Source organism: Eutrigla gurnardus (assembly GCF_963514095.1).
Source record: "Eutrigla gurnardus genome assembly, chromosome: 11".
NCBI lineage: Eukaryota > Metazoa > Chordata > Actinopteri > Perciformes > Triglidae > Eutrigla > Eutrigla gurnardus.
In genome coordinates, this window is record NC_139925.1 from 28,896,576 (window position 1) to 28,918,081 (window position 21,506).

Below are 21,506 nucleotides of genomic sequence, written 5' to 3' on the forward strand. Positions count from 1 at the left end.
AAGATGTTATTATTAATAGCATGTTATAGATCCCAATGACAAAGGCATTGCTGCATGCAATTTTCAGGCACATAAATTCCTTTCAGGTGAAATTAATAGGTTCATTGAATGTATTCATTAAATTGTTGCGATAAATTAGTTGGTCAATGTAGATGCATTTACTAGGCCTATCAAAAAAAAAGAGAGAGAGAGAGTTCCGGACAAAGAAAGAAGTTTCTCAAACTTCCATAGCCGGGAATTGAACCGTGGCCGGCGGCATGTAAAGCGCGTTACCTCTACGCTATCGTCAGGTTAGAGAAAACGTAGTCAGTGTTATATTAGAACATGTTACTCTTAACGGTACTTCCGTATTTAATCGTTCTGCAATTCTTGCCCAAGCAGCCTCGCGATTTTTATTTATCACTACAGTATTCCCTTTATTGGTTATGATGGGTTTGTACTCCTCATACAGTTCCATCAATAATTTTTGCGCTGGTCTTTTCTGCCATTTTCTCGATGATTCGACATTCACGGTTCTGGTCTGGCTTCATATCCCGTGAACGTGCGCAGGGGTGGATTGGCCATCGGGAGTACCGGGACTTTTCCCGGTGGGCCGGTCACTAATGGGCCGACGGACGGCCGTTTTTTTTATTTATTTTATTTATTTATTTTTTTGCCATGCCTCGCCTTGCTTTGATAACTAGTGTAACTCTCCCGGGCGGCCCGGGGAGAGAGACGTGCACCAGCTCGGCCCACAGTGATCAGCTGCGGACAGAGAGGTGAGAGAGGTGAGAGGTGATGATTGGCCCGGTGGCTTGTCTGTCTACAGAATGGCCCTATGAGAGGCTTTAGAGGCCCAGGAGTCCCACCCACGCATGTTCTAGACCCCCCCCCCCCCCCCCCCCCCCCCCCTCGTCCAATCACTTTTAATGATGAGGAGTCGATGATGAGAGACGGCGCGAGAGAAAAAAACAACAACAACATAACACCACACGAAAAACAACAATGGAGAAGGAAAGTAAAAAACGCAAAGGCGGTGCAGAAAAATTGAGGGAAAAGAAAAGAAAAGCTCTAGCAGCACAGGCTGCTAAAAGTTTAACTATCACGCAGATGTTTGCAGCAGGGGCCGGCTTCGCCGGAGCTAGCAGCACCGAAGCAGGTCCGTGTCCTTCACGTGAGTCTGACAGTGACAGAGAGGCTGAAGAGAGTGAGGCTCCCATCACTGCCCTTATGGTGCAGGAGGAGGCTGAAAGAAATGTTGAGGAAGAAGAGACTCCATGTGAAGGAGGTAGCAGGTATGCGCCTTCCAGAATAGTGTGGATAAACATTCATTCAAATAAATGCTTCAGAACGGTTGCTTAACTGTCTATGAACTTTACTTGACATAATAAATAGCAAACTCTGGATGGTGTGGTGTGTTACAACTAAATCTAGTTATCTAAAGTATTGGAAAACAATAACCATATTCACCTATAATGACATCCCCCAAATCAGGTCACCAGAGTTAAAGTGTTTACAACTTAACAAATATGTATGGTTTACATATTTTTTTCAGTCAGTGTTTATGGTTTATTGTCCTTCAACAGTTTAACATACAGTTCAAATTAATAAAACACTGATTAACTATATTAGAGTAAAACATCTGCATACATATTACTCATGATGCAGTACACAAATTACAAGTATTTCCTCTTATGTCATGCTTCATTGTCTATACATTATGTTGAGCTGTACTATCTTTCTAAAATAAAATTAGTGTTTGTCCATTTTTCAGATCAATATACTACTGTTTTCCATACTTTAGCCAACTAACCAAAGTTCTGATTGCGTGCAGACTCATTATTTGCATGTAATCTTGTTCAGACTTAACTTATTCCACACTATTCCTCTTTTCTTGGCTGTCTATTATACATTTATTTTAGTGAAGACTTGAGAACTTGAATGGATATTGTTCAGTAATCACTAACATAGTGTATACATCTTTTGTTGTCTGTCTTTCACAGGGCTCTCTATTTGTGTGTGGTTTCTGAGTGACCTGCAGTACCTGGCTGCCAGCCTGCCAATGTCATGATTCACTGCTTGTACCTGTATGAGTGAGTGATAAATAAACACTCTTGAATCTTAAATCCTTTCTCCAGTATCCTTCTTAAGAGCAAGTGAGCAACACAATGCGTAGTTATCATTTATTTTATTCAAGGCTTCAGAATATAAAGGGATATTGTTTAGTATAGTGGTGTTATTAAGAACTTGGGCCGGTCTGGACCAAAAAGTCCAGGGCCAAATTTTTGTCCCAGTCCACCCCTGAACGTGCGTAACACAAGACAACGTTAGCCTGGCTTGAATAAGCCTCAACAAGGCGCGGCTGAAATGCGTTAATGGAATGGGTTTAGCCGCAAGTGGAAGTTGGCGTTAGTTCTAACCAGGCTTAACCAGGTAAGCGCCGCTTTAATTAGCGAGTTTGGTGGAATACCCCTCTGTTGTTACTGTGAGTAACGTTACATCCTGGTACCCAACACACAGAGAGACCTGTTGTTAGTGTGAGTAACGTTACATCCTGGTACCCAACACAGAGAGACCTGTTGTTATAGTAACGTTACATCCTGGTACCCAAGACACAGAGAGACCTGTTGTTATAGTAACGTTACATCCTGGTACCCAACACAGAGAGACCACTTACCTCCCTGTGGTGGAAAGGCTTTTGAATCATTTTTACAGTCTGATACTTAAACAGTTATGAAAAATCACAAAATTAGATGGGAAAATTCTCTTTTAAATTGAGAAACATAATATATGTAATTCATGGTAGAAATAAAATAGGATAAAAACACATTCTTTTGTCGCTTTTTCCAACGTAGTGGTCCAGGTCCACCAGAAGGAACTTAGCCTCTCTATTAATTGGTTCATTTTATAAACCTGTTCGAAGATAGAATTGATAAGTAATAGATAATCATTAATTGAGAAGTGTAGCAGTAATTATTATAATTGATTAGTATAAATAGTAATAATTAAATTGATTAGTACAAACAGTACAAATATAATGAATTAGTGTAAACACCAATAATATAGTTGATAAGTATAAACCATAATATAATTGATTAGTGTAAACAGTAATAATAATAAACAGTATACAATGTAATATAATTGATAATGATAACATGATGATAATAATAATAAACAGTCTCTGACTGATGGCAGATAAATAACATTAATGAAAAAGTCTCCTCTTCTGCCCTCGGACAGTAAATCCTGATCGGATTGGAGGGAAATTGGTGGCAATTAATCCTCCGGGATTGTGAGGGGACACAATGGACACGCCCCCCGATGCCACTCTCACTTCTCATTGGATGTTGCTGTGATCCCCAGAGATTAGGTCCAGATAAATGGAGCCCGCCATACGGGTTGTCCCGGTCTGTCCATCATCCTCATTCAGAAGTACCAGAGGCCAGTCTCCTGATGAACACCATGACGGGCGGACGGGAGGAACTCGGAGAAGAGAAGCCCAAAGTCAAATTGTTGTCTCCGGGTTTTGATAAATCCCGGTTGCACGGCTCCGGATTCCGGTCCAAAGGCTTTGCCATCACCGACCTGCTGGGTCTGGAGTCGGACCTGCAGGGGCGGCAGCAGCCGAGCAGTCCCCCGGGTTCAGGCCTGCCTATGGCGGGATCAGGGCCCGGGACTGAGCCTCACGGAGTCGGCGGCGGCCTCGGCGGGTTCTCCTTCCCGGGAGGGTCACTACCGCTCGGCCTCGGTTTCCTGTGCAGCCTGGCGGCCCAGCAACCCGCCGGAGCGCCCTGCTTCCTGCCGGGACACCTGCCGCTGCTGCAGGCCCGGGCCGACAGCCACTACCTGCAGAACCTGGAGGCCCAGCGGGACCAGTACTCCGGTACGGCTTGGCTCCAACCTTCTGGACCTTTGTCACGTTTTAAACCTCGACTCATCGTTTATTATTATTATTATTATTATTATTATTATTATTATTATTATTATTATTATTATTATTATTATTATTATTATTATCATCATCATCATCATCATCATCATTATTATTAGTATTATCACTATCATTATCATTATCATTATTATTATTTTCTATGTTTCCGTTCTTTTTCTAAACTCCGTTTGGTTTTGTTTTTCGGTCCTGATTCGTTCCGATGCGTCCAGTTCGGCTTGAAAACCGAAACAGCTGGAGTTAAAAAAAAGAAAAGAAAATCGATATTTATTTCCCCATTAAACTGTTTTGAGCTTTTAAATCCTTCTTTTTAGCATAGGCTATTTCTTTTTTATCCGGAGCACATTGCTCGTGGTGGTTCTCTAAAAAGAAATAATGTTAACTCTCGACGTTTTCGCTTGACACAAACTCCTGAAATAATTTAGATGTAAATATCAGAGACGCTAAAATCCCCATCTTTAAAATGTTTTATTGAATTATTTGACGTCATTAAGAGTTGTAATTGTCATCATAATGATATCAGCATCAGGGGGAAACGAACAACTCGTTTTTCTTAGTGTTGTTTGCTTCCTTTCGGTGGAATAGGCGTAAATGCATCAGTGCGTTCTGCTTTTTTTCCTCGTTCGTTAGTAAATAGGCATATTGGTGAAGGAATAAATGCACAAACAGCTGATGAACTGCTTCCATGTGTGTCTGCAGATGAAGAGTGTCTCTCTGACCGCAACGACTCCAAAAGCTCCGCCAACTCCCAGAAGAGGAAGAAGAGGCGACACAGGTGAGAAAGAGGCGACGTTCAAACTTGTGTAATTATCTTCCATATTACATTCATTGTTGCATTATAACATATTTTCACATATTTTATTGTTAATTGATTGTAGCCTATTTATATGGCTTTCTTTCTCAGCAGGTTAGGCTTTTATCAATGAAGAATTATTTGTGTTTTCCGTGATAGGCCTATGTTATTTTAATTTCACAAGAAAGTGTAAAATACATTAAACTCGACTCATCCTCATACACAGCCAAAAATAAATGAATACAAATATATAAATAATATCAATTAAAAAACAATTTTCCTTAGCCAATTCAGTTCTTACAGCAGCACAAAGACAGAAATATATTCAGAATAATTGATAAAATGAAAGAAATGCAGATTTAGAGATTAGAGATTTAGAGAACAGGCCTAGATCTTACATATTTATATATTATATTATTTATATTTAATAATACTTTTTTTGTGGTTTTCATTTTCGGCTTTTTATAAATTAAGAATTATTTGTTTTTGCGGTAAAATAAAGGGTTACTCATTTAATGAGAGTAAAATACATAGGACGTGATTCATCCTCATGCATAGACAATATATATAAAGGTCCAATAAAGATAAAAAGGAATTAATAAACATTAAAAAAAACATATATATTTTAAAGCAGATGTTGAATACATGTAAAAATGTTTGAATATTGGAAACAAAATTACATTTTGAACACATTTAGTTGATAAATCCTAAATCTTAATATTTCTCATGTTTTTGTGTTGTGCTGCAGGACAGTGTTCACGTCCCACCAGCTGGAGGAGCTGGAGAAAGCCTTCCATGAAGCTCATTACCCTGACGTCTACGCCAGAGAGATGTTGGCCATGAAGACGGAGCTGCCCGAGGACAGAATACAGGTGGGACATCGCCAATACGTTCAAAACCTTAGTCATATTTATGGTATATAGGATATCAAAGACATTTATGTGCTGCTGAATGCAGCCCAACATGAGGCTCAGGACCCCTGTGAGGGTCGCCAGAAGATTATTGGTTTGGACAAAATCTAAAAACGTCTTCTACTCGAGCTTTCAACTACATGTAGGTCTCCACCAACTCAGATTTAAGAATGAATGAATAGTTTATTTTCGGTTCAAAAAAGAAAGAAAAAATAATTATTTCACATAATAAAAATGTACAATCAGCAACCGAAAAAGGAATTGGCTGAAGCCGCGGCTTATTTTTGCCTATCCTATACAATCCATTAAGATAGGATAAGCAAGAATATCAGCAATGCAAAAAAGAAATGAAAATAATAATAATACAAAATAATAATAATAATAATAATAATAATAATAATAATAATAAAAAAAACGTTCCTCTACATTTTAATCCTTATTTGTTTTACATATTAATTTACTATTACAAAAGTCAAGGGGGAGTCAATAAAAACATATTCTGCTCTTTCCTTGTTTATTATGAAATTTGATATTTTACATCTTATTACCAGTTAAAAATTAGTCAAAGGCACACTTAAAATAACTTAAATATACTTTATAACTAAGATTAGTTAGTATAATTTGTTTAATACATTTTGTCATATTTTTTCCTAGTGTGGTTTTTAATTTTAATGTATTTTGTCATGTTGTTGTCTTGGTGCGGTTTTGAACTTAAGTGTATTTTGTCGTGTTGTTGTCTTGGTATGGTTTTGAACTTTGATGTATTTTGTCTGTGTTTTTGCAGGTGTGGTTCCAGAACCGGCGAGCAAAGTGGCGTAAGCGTGAGAAGTGTTGGGGTCGCAGCAGTGTAATGGCAGAGTACGGCCTGTATGGAGCAATGGTGCGACACTCCATTCCGCTGCCCGAGTCCATCCTCAACTCCGCCAAGAATGGCATGATGGGATCCTGCGCCCCCTGGCTGCTCGGTGAGCCGCATACACGTCAGTGCCACGCACACGCACTACACCATGCATCAATACACACACAGTTCAAATGCTCCAGCACACAGCAACATTATTTACATTAATATTTATAAATCCGAGTTTATTAACTATGTTTACATGTAGGTTTTTTTTTTTTAATATTCTAGTCTAGTTCACAAGAAAATTGAGATTTTTGTTAGTTGTTATGGTGACAACACGTCAGCGGGGCTGGAAATTCACAACTCACCGGGAACAGAGTGGATGCATTTCCGGAGGTGGATGTCTGGCTAGATAGCTTGGTATCTAGTTAGATAGTTAATTAAGTAGCAAGGTATCTAGTTAGCCAAGTAACTAGGTATCTATGTAAATAGTTAGCTAAATAGCTATCTATCTAGTTACCTAAGTAGCTAGGTATCTAGTTAACTAAGTAGCTAGGTATCTAGTTAGATAGTTTGCTAAGTAGCAAGGTATCTAGTTAGCCAATTAGCTAGGTATCTATATATCTAGTTAGCTAAATAGCTATGTATCTAGATACCTAAGTAGCTAGGTATCTAGCTATACAGTGGGCTAAATAGCTAGGTATCTAGTTAGCTAAGTAGCTAGGTATCTAGTTAGATAGTTAGCTAAGTAGCAAGGTATCTAGTTAAATAGTTAGCCAAATAGCTAGGTATCTAGTTAGATAGTAAGCTAAGTAGCTAGGTATCTAGTGAGCTAAGTAGCTAGGTATCTAAATAGATAGTTAGCTAAGTCGCTAGGTATCTAGTTGGCTAAGTAGCTAGGTAACTAGTTAGCTAAGTAGCTAGGTATCTAATTAGCTAAGTAGCTAGGTATCTAGTTAGCTAAGTAGCTAGGTATCTAATTAGCTAAGTAGCTAGGTATCTAGTTAGATAGTTTGTGAAGTAGCTAGGTATCTAGTTAGCTAGGTATCTTGTCCTTCTCCGGAGTGGCGGGTGGGAGGTAGAGGGACCTTTAGAACCAGCACTGCTCAGCTCATTTTCCGTAACCAGTGTAGCATTAAAGAACAGCTGAATGAGTAAGCTAGCTAACCAGCCAGTTGTTCACTAGTTAGCTAGATTGCTAATTCCACTGCTTTAATGTTGCACCTTTTTACAGAAAATGAATGCAAAGAATATTAACCACCAAAGATGGTATATTCAACCTAAACAAATAGACTTTCTATGAGTGAGCGGGTAGAATCATGAATGTTTAGTGTCCGCAACATTACATCAAAGAGACATTACGAGTCACTAGATGATCGACTCCGTTATCTGTGGTCATATATAGAACATCAAACACCAGGAATTAAGCTTGGTGCTTTGACTTTATTGACTTTTACAAACAGTCCAGTGGTCGTCAATATGTTTATAGACGCCGCCGGTGTTTGGGTTTAACCAGTGACCGTGTTAACTGGTGACTCTCAGCTGAATTCCTCCGTGGTTGCCCGCAGTGACAGCAGCTGTTGAAAACATGTAGGTGTTCTGGTATTTTAAATTAAGTATTTTAAATACTTTGATTTTCATCTACGCCAATTATTTACTGGAGTTAGTATGCGCTGAAAGTCACCAGTTAACATGTCACTGATTAAACTGAAACACCTGTGGCTCTGAAATGATCCAGTCTTGAATCTGTAGAACTCAAGTCTGTTGGAAAATCGATTCTGATGTACGAACATCTAACATGTAAGAAGACATTCTAACAGTTTTTAAAGTTTCTAACTCCTCCGGATGACAAAACGATGCCAATGTTTTTAGATTTGAATCAAATTATATTATGTGCACCACAGTTATCAGCTCTCATATTATTACATTATAATACATGCAATAATATTTTAAAATATATGTGAATGGTACAGACTGGACTGAATCCCTTCCTCCGTCTCTTTTCCTCAGGAATGCACAAGAAGTCCCTAGAAATATCCAAAAAGTGTTCCAGCCCTGTTGAGTCAGACATGACCCGACCCGACTCGTTCTGCAACGCGTCGGAGCGACGGGGCAGCAACGCCGAGGCTCGGGAGATGCAGCACGAGGCTGGGGAGGAGCAGGAGGAGCTGCTGGAGATGGAGGAAGAGGAGATGGAGGAGGTGGCCATCGACCTGTCCAGCTCCTCCAAACAGCAGCAGCAGCAGGAGGAGGCTGGGGGCTCCATAAGGTCCGTCTCCTCGCCGCGACGGCAGAGTGGCAGCGATTCGGACGAACGTAGCTGAAGGTCAGACAAGTGTCTGATAATGGCGGCGCACGGAAAGCTGATCAATGAGAGAACAGCTGTCACTTTGTGTGTGTTTTCACATAAACGGTCAAATGTATATATAATTGAACTGCTCCTCTGGGTTAGCATGCTAAAATAGTAGCTAATATTTTAGCACGCTAACAGACATTTACTGGTCATTTCAAATGTAATAGAAAAGTACTATAATGTCAGCACACCGATAGTGATGCAAACAGATGAAACCTGAATGTTTTCAGGCTAGTGAACTCTCTTTGCTCCAAGGATGAAAACATGCTAATGTAACATCGCTGCCACTGCCAGTCAGACAGACTTCCAGGAATGTGACAAAGAGTCAAGACTTTTCTTAGAGGCCGTCCAGATGAAGCAAAACATACTTTTTTTCTCCGTTTTGCCTTGGCGTCGTTTCAAGAAAATCCGCGTCCAGACGAATCCACTGAAAACGACTCAGCGCGCTGTAGTACATATTCCAGGCCCTTATGCGGCGCTGTTTCTGCTACAAAAAACGCAGAAGAACCGGATGTTTGCCATTGCTATGGCAACACGTGAGAGTTGCGGCTCTCTCCGCCTGACCACCCGATCACCCGATAAACACCCATAACATGACAATTTGGCCCGTATAAATAAAACCAACAATAAGCATCAACAGCCGTCACCCTAAGGACCTTGACGAGGCGTTGTCACACGTTGGGATGGATTAATTAGACAAATAAATGCCTACATTCATGGGAAGTTAGCTAGCGGTTGTTTGTTAGCATCATAATAAAGTAGCATATCAGCGACTTTTTTCATGGAATATACCCCCCCTCTCTCGGCTCCGTTTTTTTCCATACAGTGGCCCTGATACGCTGTCATACAGACGAGCAGAATATCTGCTACGAGCACGGAGGCTGCCGTTCTTGTTGTTGTTACGAGACGTCGCGGGGGAAGAAGTCAGGCTCGAGGGTCGAGGGGCGGGCCGATGACGTCAGTGTATTCGTTTTCGCCGTCTACACGAAAACGAACATGAAACGGAGGGGTGCCGTTTTTTTCTTTTCCACCCTAAGAGCTGGTTTCAAAAAAGTGCGTTTTCAGGCCGCATACGGATTCGTATGGACGGCAGGGCAAAACGCACAAGACCTCTGCGTTTACGCACTTAAAACGTTTTCGTGTGGACAGGCTCTTAAAGAGCTGCGACCTGTTTCAGGAGGATGTAAATGTCCCTGTCTCTGTGTTTATTATTGTATTGTATGTTTTATATCTGTGTTTTTTGGGGGGATGGGGGGAAATAAGGGAAATAAGAGGCTATTTAATGTTTTATTCCTGTTGTGTTTTATAGTTTGACTGTCTGTCAAACACTGACTGAAGCTCTGTGAATGAATGTAATTTAAATTGAATATTTAAAAAGGTTATTATTATTATTATTATTATTATTATTATTATTATTATTATTATTATTATTATTATGTACAGCAGCAGGTTTAGCAGGTTGGAAGAATTAAATATGTATTTTTTTTCTATCACTGGGATTTTTATTTTTGTCATTCAACACAACACAAACACTGCAGAATGTTTTCTTAACATATCAATCATCAGAATGTATGAACACTAACCATAGTAATTATTAAGCATGCCATGGCTCCAAAGATCCCCCAAAATTTTCATTCCATTTTCAGGAATAAAAACATAGTTAAAGCATTAAATCTAATTTAATTTCCATGTTCATGTTTAAAAATACATACCAATTTTTTTGAAGAATATGAAAAAGAATCATACATAAAATAAATAATTAAAAAATGATACTTAAAACACAAATTGTCTTCTATACAATTATTTCCATATTGAAGCAGTGCAATAATACGTTATTTATAATGCTATTTATTTAAAATGTATGAAATTAATCTGAACATTTAAGTGGTGATTGAGGCTTTCACTTCTGCATTTCTTTTCATTTATCTCTTTATTGAGTCATTTATTTATTTATATTAATGGCGCCTTTGGTCTTCCATATATTAGCACCATAACTGTACCAAATAAAGTAAGATAACTTAAAAAAAAAAAAAGTAAAACTCAAAAGCTTCTCAAAGAAAAGTACTGAGATGAGTGTGTTTATGTATGTACTTCATTGTACTGTATGTATGTGACGATAAAAAAAACGGCAGAGTAACAGGTGCTTTTACTTTGGAGGCCATGAGCCGTTGGACGAGATAACTACGTCACTTCCTTTATCCGCAATGGTGATTTTAGACGCTTTTTTGCTAAGCTAGTTGGCTGCTTAGTGCAGGAATTCTTAAGTATGGCCGATTTAACCACCTTTAAAAATGAGCTCACACTCATCGTGAACAATCTAGCCAAGGCAGTGGTGACAGAGATATTTACCGCGGCGGAGAACGTCTCTTTAAATAAACAAAATCCCGAAACCGAGGTAAGCTGCCTGTGGCTAACTGTAGCTAACAGCTAACTTTACGTCAATTCTTTCTATTCTACAGGCTTCCGGTGTAACTTCTGGAAGTACTAATGTTGGAATGTTTGTAATATTAAACAAGAGTTCGGTCTTCTGAGTGTCATTTTGTTACACCAAACTCAATTAAAAACGTCGTCGTCTTCCAATTGTTTTCTCATTTAAGAAATTTCGTTTTTTAATCAGTGTTAAACATTTGTGGTCAATTCGACACAGTTTTGGAAACGATAATAGCGACCGTACTAATGTTCAGCATGCTTCTGTCACTATTGTGTGGGAGAGGTGGGTCATTCCGTGTCATTTCATCAAATGCCTCCCACCTGACCATCTCAGAATGTCCTGAAAAAAATTCAAGTACAAAGACACACTTGTTAATAGGACAAATCCAAAATATTAGGTCTCTACTGTCAATAGTTTTCTCATGAAACATCATTGAATGAAGGGTAGTTTAGACGGTTTTTGGCATCATGCTCTGAAAAGCCATTTTTAAACAGCAATATCTGGAAAACTATCTTCTTCAAAATTTCTACAGTGTATATCTGTTACTAAACGCCTCCAGACATGAAATATCAGGGATGTAGCTCAATGATAACCTAGTATGGTAGGTACTAAAAATGTGGCTTGTTGATCCAAACTTACTTTTTTTGAAAGATAATATTCTTGTTAAAATCATATTAAAAAATCGGGAGGGTGTTTTGCCTCAATTTGTTGAAGTGATTTTTTAAAATCCTGATATTGGTGGGGTTTTGTGGCCGGTTTTGGTACTGCATGTCCTAACAGCCTACTTGTAAACATCACAGCAGGGCAATTCAATTGTGTTTTTTACCATTTACCAAAGACTTACATGTGACTAAATGCTACTGATAAATTTAGCCTTACGAAAACATTAAAATGTAGCACAGTTGTAGTTACAGAGGCAATAAGTCCTTGAATGTGAGTTAAACATGCTGAAAGCTATCTTTAATGTCTTGAACCATGAACAAACATAGCATAATATTGAAGACTGTACATTTTGTCATACTTTAAGTACATACATTACACAACCAAATCAAATAATCTTAATTTGAGCATAAAGATTATACATTACAATAGAAAAGTCTCCAAAGTTTGATATTGAATAACAGTTTGTCTCTGGTTTGGACCTGATACATGTTGTCAGTTGTTTGGAATATGACTCTGAAGTTGGGCAAAGATGTGTTTACTTCCATTTTTGAGCCTTAATATCTGTGAAACTAATAATCTAAGAGAAACCATATTTTGTAGAATGTTTAAGCTAACACCAGAGATAGAGGCAGTAGTGATAGAAGTCTTTTATCTGCAAAAATGGGAGCTCAGCCACTCTTCAAATGTAGTACTTTATTTCAACAAGCCACATTTTAAGTACCTACCATACTAGGTTATCATTGAGCTACACCACAGCAGATATTTCATGTCTGGAGGCTATTAGTAACATATATACACTGTAGAAATTTTGAAGGCCACAGGTGAGATAGTTTTCCAGATATTGCTGTTTAAAAATGGCTTTTCAGAGCATGATGCCAAAAACTGTCTAAACTACCCTTCATTCAATGATGTTTCATGAGAAAACTATTGACAGTAGAGACCTAATATTTTGGATTTGTCCTATTAACAAGTGTGTCTTTGTACTTGAATTTTTTCAGGACATTCTGAGATGGTCAGGTGGGAAGATTTTCAGATATTTGATGAAATGACACGGAATTACCCTCTTGCCAAAATGAATTTGAAGGGTGTGGTACCACTGGTGGGGGTTTTATGGGGGTCCAAAAACCCTCCCGGGCAGAGGTTACTCTTTTGGAACCCCATATTTGGACCCCCAAATGACCACGTGGGCACTTGATGATCCTAATGGGATTTATACCAGAAAAAGATACATATTTTTTCTTTCTTTTAATGAAATAAAACCTTTGACTATGAAGCTCCATCATATGAATTTTATTCGTCAAAATGCACCATTTTGGACTTTTTTTTTCCAGAAGTCTGGAATGTAGATCAGGGAGAATTTAGTGATGATAAAGCATGAAGATAGTGGAAATAACTTAGTATTATGCTCAGTGATGGCAGACAATTAAATATTTAGACTGCTGGCCATTAATTACCTGAAAATCACAGATTAACCCCTTATCCCTGATGAAAGAGACCCGCCTGTGACAAGTGACTTGCAGCACAAGCAAGTCTGCAGGCCACTGATGCAAACCATATTCTGACACCAATGGAAATGTTTCAATGGACAAAATAAAACATTAAGAACATTATATTCTTCTTTGTTTTTATCACAAATTAACCCCTTATCCCAGATGAAAGAGACCCTTTGGCGGGTCTCTTTCATCTGGGATAAGGGGTTAATTTGTGATTTTCAGGAAATTAATGGCCAGCGGTCTTAATATTTAATTGTTTGCCATCACTGAGAATAATACTAAGTTATTTCCACTATTTTCATGCTTTATCATCACTAAATTCTCCCTGATCTACATTCCAGACTTCTGGAAAAAATTTCCAAAATGGTGCATTTTGACGAATAAAATTCATATGATGGACCTTCATAGTCAAAGGTTTTATTTCATTATAAGAGAACAAATATGTATCTTTATCTGGTATGAATCCCATTAGGATCATCAAGTGCCCACGTGGTCATGTGGGGGTCCAAATATGGGGTTCCAAAAGAGTCACCTCTGCCCGGGAGGGTTTTTGGACCCCCATAAAACCCCCACCAGTGGTACCATACCTTTCAAATTCATTTGGCAACAGCAAATGTCCCAAATATAACAAATAATCCTGTTTAGAATAAATGTGATCATTCATCGTGGTGCTAGGAGCACCCAAAAAGTGAAAAATAATTGTGTCCGTTGAAAAAAAAATTGGACTTTGGTGACCCACCTCTCACCCAAACAGTAAGGAATGTTGATTCTGCATTCAGAATTGTGTAGTACACATTACAATGAACTAAGAGACCCATTTTCAGCCTTCTATCACTATTAGAACAGAAGTTATGGGCCTCCAAAAATGCCAACAAATGAAATGCGAAATTCCAATGTGTCAAAAAGGGGTGTGGCACTTGAAATTCAAATGGACGCCACAGGCAAACCATTTGAGATATTGACCTGAAACGGCAGATTCCCTCGTTTGGTAACATAAGGCATATTTTCACCGCTTTTCAGCAAAATCTGAGAGGTGTCATGTACATGGTACCCCGATATTGGCTGTTTTCACATGGAATGACCCATATTTGAGTCAGTCCACATCGTCACGTGATGCTGAGACCAAACTAGCCAAACTGAGAAAATATGACGACCGTTATATCGAGTTTGGTTTTATTGAAAACAGCGACGGGAGACCAGAATGCGTCATGGGAAATGTTCTCCCCTGCAAGGGATCCCTGATCTAATGGACGCAGGAAGCGACCTTTGACTCGGTTGCGCCGGGTCCCCAAGGGGTGAAGATTTAGTTGTCGGGCACTTGACTTGCGAGGGCCCGTTCATCACTGCGCACAGTTTCAATGTTATTAATAGTGTTGCTATTTTGTTTGTGGTTGTTGCACCCTCTGTTACTGTTACTGTGTCAGTGCTTTTATTGAGCAGCTTTGTTTGAACTAGACTCTGGATTTAGTGGTGCAGTATGAAGCCTGTGAGTCCTGAGTGATCTTACTGTATGTGTTAACTTTCAGTGTCTTTTACTTTTCTGTCAGGAGAAACTAAGCTGTCTGGTGGACAGTTTATGTGTTGAAGCTGTGGATAAAATCCTGAAGATGGTTGAGACTCCAGGAGACCTGAAGGATCCACCAGGAGACCTGAAGGATCCACAAGGAGACCTGAATGATCCATCAAGAGACCTGAAGGATCCACCAAGAGGCCTGAAGGATCCACCAAGAGACCTGAACGATCCACAAGGAGACCTGAAGGATCCACCAGGAGACCTGAAGGATCCACAAGGAGACCTAAATGATCCACCAGGAGACCTGAAGGATCCAGAAGGAGACCTGAATGATCCATCAAGAGACCTGAATGATCCACCAAGAGGCCTGAAGGATCCACCAAGAGACCTGAACAATCCACCAAGAGACCTGAACGATCCAAAAGGATACCTGAAGGATCCACCAGGAGACCTGAAGGATCCACCAGGAGACCTGAAGGATCCACCAAGAGACCTGAAGGATCCACCAAGAGACCTGAAAGATCCACCAGGAGACCTGAAGGATCCACAAGGAGACCTGAATGATCCACAAATAGACCTGAAGGATCCACAAGGAGACTCAAATGATCCACCAGGAGACCTGAAGGTCCCACTGAAGGATCCACTTGAGTCTGATGGGAGCATTGAATGTTTAATGAAGAGGACAGAAGGTGGGTTGTTGTCGTCATAGCAGTCAGCTCCTCTTGTTAGGATTCCTTCAGTATTGATGGGTCACAAGGTTTTTACCAAAGAGGTCCAGCTCCATTTTAAAGAGGAGTTTTTCTCAGCGCTGTTTGCTGGACACCAGGACTTCCTGGAGGGACTGTGAGCCGAGCCGCCGCAGATGCTTGCTTGTTTCTCTCATGTAGACAGCTGACAGCAAAAACCCTTCATCCAGTTAAAAACCGTCAAGATCTAAAAATGTTTTCTCACATTCGTTAGTACTTTTAGTGTAACAGAGTTTTTTTAATGTGTGGTATTAGTAGTATTTTACAATTTTATAAAGTACACCCATTAATGATGTGTTATGAGCTTCAGATCATGTATAAAACTCTTTTGATCTTATAATGTGCTGGACACAGTGATTGTTGTGAATCAGTAGGTTTTCATACAAACATCATAAGTGAGCAGAAACAAATATACATTTACATTAAATGTGAGTCCAGCTGCACCAATGTTTAAAAGGGGAGGATGGAAATGTCAAATATCAGCTGTGTGTGTTTCAGGTGGAGGTAAGCGCCCCCCCACAGGACACGGCTACGTCCTTGTTTATGGGGTCAGTAAGTGAATCCACATTGAGTGAAGGTCCTCTCAGCTCTGAACACACTGAACCCTGCTCACTGTCTTCTGTTTTCTAGAGCGCTGCTGTCCACTCCAACGGTCTGCTGGTGTCACTGCAGAGCCAGGCTGATGCTAAAGCTAACGGTGAGAGAGGAATATTAAATTTGCATTCCTCAAAACAATATTCCAAATATATAGGCCTTTAAAAAAATAAATAGAATCAACTGGGATTTTTACAATGATCATAATGCATGGATGTACAAAACATGCTCTTCATATGCTTATCTCAAAGCCACCAGCCACCGAGATGTAACCTCGCTGATTGTAAAACACACTTCAATCAAGCATGACAGAGTACAATAAAATGAAACTCATTGCAGCGGTTACCTCTTGATATTGTTCCAACAATCACCAGCTGTGAATTGTTCTAAATAAAACCTTAATTCACAGTCAGACATGAAAAGAAACAGCTGTTGTCTCCTCAAAGCTATACTTGTACTTCTCTGATTGTAACTCGATTCAAACTGAAAATAAAACTCATCAACCCATCACTTACTCTGGTTTGGTCTAAAGAAAGCCCTGATCTTCTTTCTGAATCATAGGACAGAAAATGCATCGTTCGCATAGGATTGTAATAGTTTGGGAAGTGTGGAGGATACACGGATGCATCCTTGAAAATCCTCTGATCAAAGGACTCCGTCCTCTGTAGAATTTGAAGGATCCTGGACTTTAGAACAGTAGTTCAGAAGGATGACATTTCAAGGACGCTCCTTGAAATGTGGCTGTTGAAGGATCCATCGTTGACATTGAGAAACCCAACTAATTACGTTAAAAATATTTAAGGAAGATGATTCTGTAGCTGCAAAACCAACTCAGTGTCTTTTGTTGCAGGTGAAAATAAGGCGGCCTTCACCTCCCCTCCTCCCCAGTCTGATGTCCCCGACCACGAGTATGCTCGGCCTCCACCTCCAAATGCCTCATCGGTGGAGGGCGGAGTCTCTGCAGCACTCAGCGGGAAGCGCCGCAGCAGGAAGCGCCGGAGAATAGCCCCCAACACATCTCAGAATGAGACAACAGAAAGTCACCAGCAGTGTTCTCAGTGCGGGATGTTGCTTCCTAACATTGAGCGGCTCTCAGACCACCAGAGGAAGTCTCACCCGGTGTGCTCGCTGTGTGGGACGATGTTCAGCGGCATCCTGAGGCTCCGCGAACACACGATCAAAGAGCATGGACTGCTGCCGTACACCTGCGACTACTGCCCAAAGAGGTTCAACCACAAAGCTCACCGCAACCTGCATGTGAAGGCGCGACACACTGGAGAGAAAAGCTGCCACTGCGACATCTGCGGGAAGGGCTACTCCTGCGTCAGCGTGCTGAAAACACACAGGATGACCCACTTCGACAAGACATTCATCTGCGATATCTGCGGGAAGAGCTTCTACCACGCCTGCCACCTGACGCGGCACAAGATGGTGCACCGGGAGGTCCGGCCGTACCAGTGCTCCACCTGCGGCAAAGGCTTCACGCAGGCCGCCAACCTGCGCAGCCACCAGGCCATCCACACTGGGGAGAGGCCACTCTGCTCCATTTGCGGCAAGAGCTACCGCTGTCTGAAAAATCACGTCATCAGCAAACATTCTCACGAGCTGCCCGGCGACGAGCTGGCGGCCAGCGACGCCATCATCACCTGCGAGGTGTGCGGCAAGAAGTTCCCCAACCCTTCACAGTTAAAAGTTCACCAGAGGAGCCACACGGGGGAGAAACCATTCCCGTGCGATATCTGTGGGAAGAGTTACAGCATGAAACAGCAGCTGAAGGACCACAGGTACACCCACACAGGGGAGAAACCCTACAGCTGCACCCTCTGCTCCAAGACCTTCAACCTGGCCACCAGCTTCATGAGGCACCGCAGCATCCACACTGGAGAGACACCGTACAGCTGCCTCGACTGTGGGAAACACTTCCGCCTGCTCACCTTCCTAAAGGCTCACCTGCAGACCAAAGCTCACCTGAAGCAGACCCAGCAGAGACACGCCGATGACCTCTGATCTCAGACCTCAGATCAGATGCGAGAAATATACAGGACGAGGTTATGTTTTTGTTTTGTTTTGTTGTTTTTATGTGTTTGTCCTTTATCGGCAGATTAACAATCAGCCATCAGGATCATTAAAGGTGATTAAATTGATTGTTCAAACACAAAGGTGGGATTAACTCTTGTATACATCCTTTAATCTGCAGAAAAACACAAACGCCGCTGAGTGTCACCGCTGGATTACAGAGGGGAGCATCAATTATGTGACAGAATTATGTGTGATTAACAGATTAAAGTATTTGATGTGAGGCCAGAGGTCACTCAACAGCAGCAGCACAACAAACATCTGATCAGATAGTTTACTGTTCTATGATTTGGTTCTTGCCTCCAAACAGTTTACACAAAAACTGCCAGTTGGTATTGTAATCCTTCAGTTTATGTTCAGATTCAATAAATTGTGTGTATATATATGTATATATATATATGTATATATATGTGTATATATATGTATATATGTGTATATATATGTATATATATGTATATGTATATATATGTGTATGTATATATATATGTATATATATATGTATATATATATATATATGTATATATATATGTGTATATATATATACGTATATATGTATATATATGTATATATGTATATATATGTATATATGTATATATATGTATATATGTATATATGTATATATATATGTATATATTGTAAGTCGCTTTGGACGCTTTGTTAGTGGGTCATACTGTGTGTATATATATATATATATATATGTGTATGTATATATATATATATGCCATACCACTATGTATTTGTGGGAGCAGCTGTACAGTAATTGCTTGCGTGACTGCACATTGCAGATGGTCTGATGTCCAGTGTGCAGTTCGTTAGCTGACCTACAGGGGGCAGCAGCCGTCAGAGCAGATATATATACTGCAGATAATAATATTAATAATAACAACAATAATAATAATATAATAATAAGCATATTTGTTTAGATTCAAAATAGTCATTATTTAAATGAATGGAAATTACATCAAATATATAAAAGGAATATAAAATGAGATAAAAGAATAACAAATTGAGATATGGAAATAAAAATGTTATTTAAAAAAAATAACATAAATATTGAATCATTGTTCATGCCAATGTGTGTCTGTGCCTTTGTGAGGCGGCGGAGACAACAATCACAACAAAACGAATGATAGAAATATGCGTTCACTCCAGCAGGCCTGCATGTTATTAGTTCAAACAGTCACGTGACTGTGCGGCAACAAACTTCCCCTACAGGTATCGTCGACACCTGAGAGAGCGCAGTCACCTTGGACAGCAGGAGATCAACATGGCTGCTCACGGCAGCAGGTCCACCAGACTCTTCAGGACCCTCCTGAGTCGCTGCGGGACAGCGGGAACGGTTCACACCAGGACCGGACCGGGACTACACAGGTGCGTGTCCTCCCTGCCAGCAGCAGCACCACCACCACCGGGCACCTGGAGCTCCCAGCTGTCCCGGCTGTCCCACCGGGATCTGTACCGGCTCTCGATCACGGATCCAGATCAGTTCTGGGGATCCGCTGCCGCTGACAGACTCCGCTGGGTGAAACCGTTCCACCGGGTTCGGGACTGTGATCTGAGCAGCGGGAAGATCGGCTGGTTCCTGGGAGGGAAGCTGAACGTGTCCGGTGAGAAATGATCAATAAATTGCGTGTATCACAATAATCCATTTAGCCATATAGCTGCATAAGAAGAGTTGTATTATAGTGTACTTTAGTGGCGGGAAGGAACTTTGAACTAGAACGTAGGCCTACCAGATACTCGACTGTTGTAAAAGTACTAATACCAGTGTAGCATTACTCTGTTCCAGTGGGATTAAAGCGCAGGGTGAGGAAGGGAAGTGATGGCTCCTTGTAGACATGAGGAATGAGAACACTGATGCGACCTTCTCACAACATAGGGGCGCTTCTTTTTCAATTCTCTCTCTCTCTCTCTCTCTCTCTCTCTCTCTCTCTCTCTCTCTCTCTCTCTCTCTCTCTCTCTCGCATGCTGCTGGAGCTCACGTGACCTTTACAGTTATAAAGCAAATAACGTGAACTATGGTGTCGGTTATGATTACATTTCCAGCCCCCCCCCCCCACACACACACACTAGGCCGGTGCCAGTCTTTATGTACACTCTAAAAACAAATCATAATTTTACAGTAAATTAGGCCTACTCTTTTTACAGTAGTTTTTCCGTTTTTAACAGTAAAATTACAGAAATTATCTGTAAATCTGTAATTATCTGTAATTACAATATTTGCCATTTATTAAATATTTTGCTCGTTATATAAAAGTTTATCTCCATACTGACAATTTAAGATTTTCTTCTGCAATTTTAAGGTAAATCTCATTATTTAGAAATATATTTCTCAAACATTATTTGTTCCACCATTTCAATAATTTTTTTAAGATGTGAATCTAAAATGTGAAGATTGTGAAGTCTCAAAATGCATTTGTTCAATTTTGAATAATTTATGGTATTTTTATTGGGGGGGACAATTCATGTTTTTCAGATATTGGGAGGGGGGGCAATTCCCCTTCCCCCCGGGATCTGCGCATTCTTGATAATAATAATAATAATAATAATAATAATAATAATAATAATAATGCAAAGGTATTTCCCAATTTTGTGATCACTAAAATATTTTAATAATGATTTTGATTCTGAAATCATCATTCTTTGAGTTATCCCGCTGAAACAATTGCTATTGGCTGTCTCACCATGTTGCTTTGAGTATGATTGGTCAATGTGGCTGTCATCCAGGAAACTGGCCAATGAGCACTGAGCGCGCCTTCATTTGAAAGTACTTCAGTATGAATGCTGCAGGACTTAAGCGCTACTCTGTCGGTTCACTCCTAATGAATTACGTGGATCATTACCTGGATGATTTTACATCTGCACACCAAATTATTATTTGAGTGAATTTGAGTTGTGGGATTTCAACGGAGAACAAAACAACAAAAACAGGAATATGGACACAGTGGAAGAGTCAGGATCTGTTTGCTCTCCTAACATGAACTTCAAGTTATAACTGTTATCCTGGCGATATCAGGTAAGAAAACATTTCCCTGTTATATTTCTAAGTTAATAACCTAACGTGATGTTTGTGTTCATATCCATAATTTAGACTGTAATGTCAGACTGTTAGGTAAGCTAACTGTTGAGTAATTAACTGATGTTACAGGTAATTTAACATGGTA

The 21,506-nt window shown here is 40.1% G+C and overlaps 3 protein-coding genes across 6 annotated transcripts in view; all 3 read left to right on the forward strand.

Moving 5' to 3' along the window:
- The first annotated feature begins 3,405 nt into the window (after positions 1 to 3,405).
- vsx1 (visual system homeobox 1 homolog, chx10-like) lies at positions 3,406 to 9,316 on the forward strand. 2 transcript variants are annotated; one of them, XM_084021668.1, is made up of 5 exons: positions 3,406 to 3,862; positions 4,628 to 4,703; positions 5,470 to 5,593; positions 6,417 to 6,612; positions 8,484 to 9,316. In XM_084021668.1, the coding sequence occupies exons 1-5, from the start codon at positions 3,433 to 3,435 to the stop codon at positions 8,795 to 8,797; spliced, it is 1,140 nt and encodes a 379-aa protein (XP_083877794.1). In that variant the 5' UTR covers positions 3,406 to 3,432; the 3' UTR covers positions 8,798 to 9,316. The 2 variants fall into 2 exon arrangements, with proteins under 2 accessions (XP_083877794.1, XP_083877795.1); XM_084021669.1 differs by having other exon boundaries at positions 6,417 to 6,597.
- Positions 9,317 to 11,031: 1,715 nt separating this feature from the next.
- LOC311021199 (uncharacterized protein) lies at positions 11,032 to 18,678 on the forward strand. Its single transcript, XM_084021637.1, has 5 exons — positions 11,032 to 11,221; positions 14,961 to 15,615; positions 16,171 to 16,220; positions 16,303 to 16,369; positions 17,117 to 18,678. Exons 1-5 carry the CDS (start codon positions 11,093 to 11,095, stop codon positions 18,271 to 18,273), a joined length of 2,058 nt encoding a protein of 685 aa, XP_083877763.1. The 5' UTR covers positions 11,032 to 11,092; the 3' UTR covers positions 18,274 to 18,678.
- Positions 18,679 to 19,594: 916 nt separating this feature from the next.
- The window catches only part of acss1 (acyl-CoA synthetase short chain family member 1), a 102,163-nt gene continuing 100,251 nt past the window's right edge, over positions 19,595 to 21,506 (forward strand). For all 3 annotated transcript variants that reach the window (XR_014597991.1, XM_084021635.1, XM_084021636.1), the window contains exon 1: positions 19,595 to 19,949. Coding sequence is in view for 2 of the 3 variants with exons in the window: in XM_084021635.1 (XP_083877761.1) it covers positions 19,610 to 19,949 (340 nt within the window). In the remaining variant the exon portion in view is untranslated. The remainder of the gene's footprint in view (positions 19,950 to 21,506) is intronic.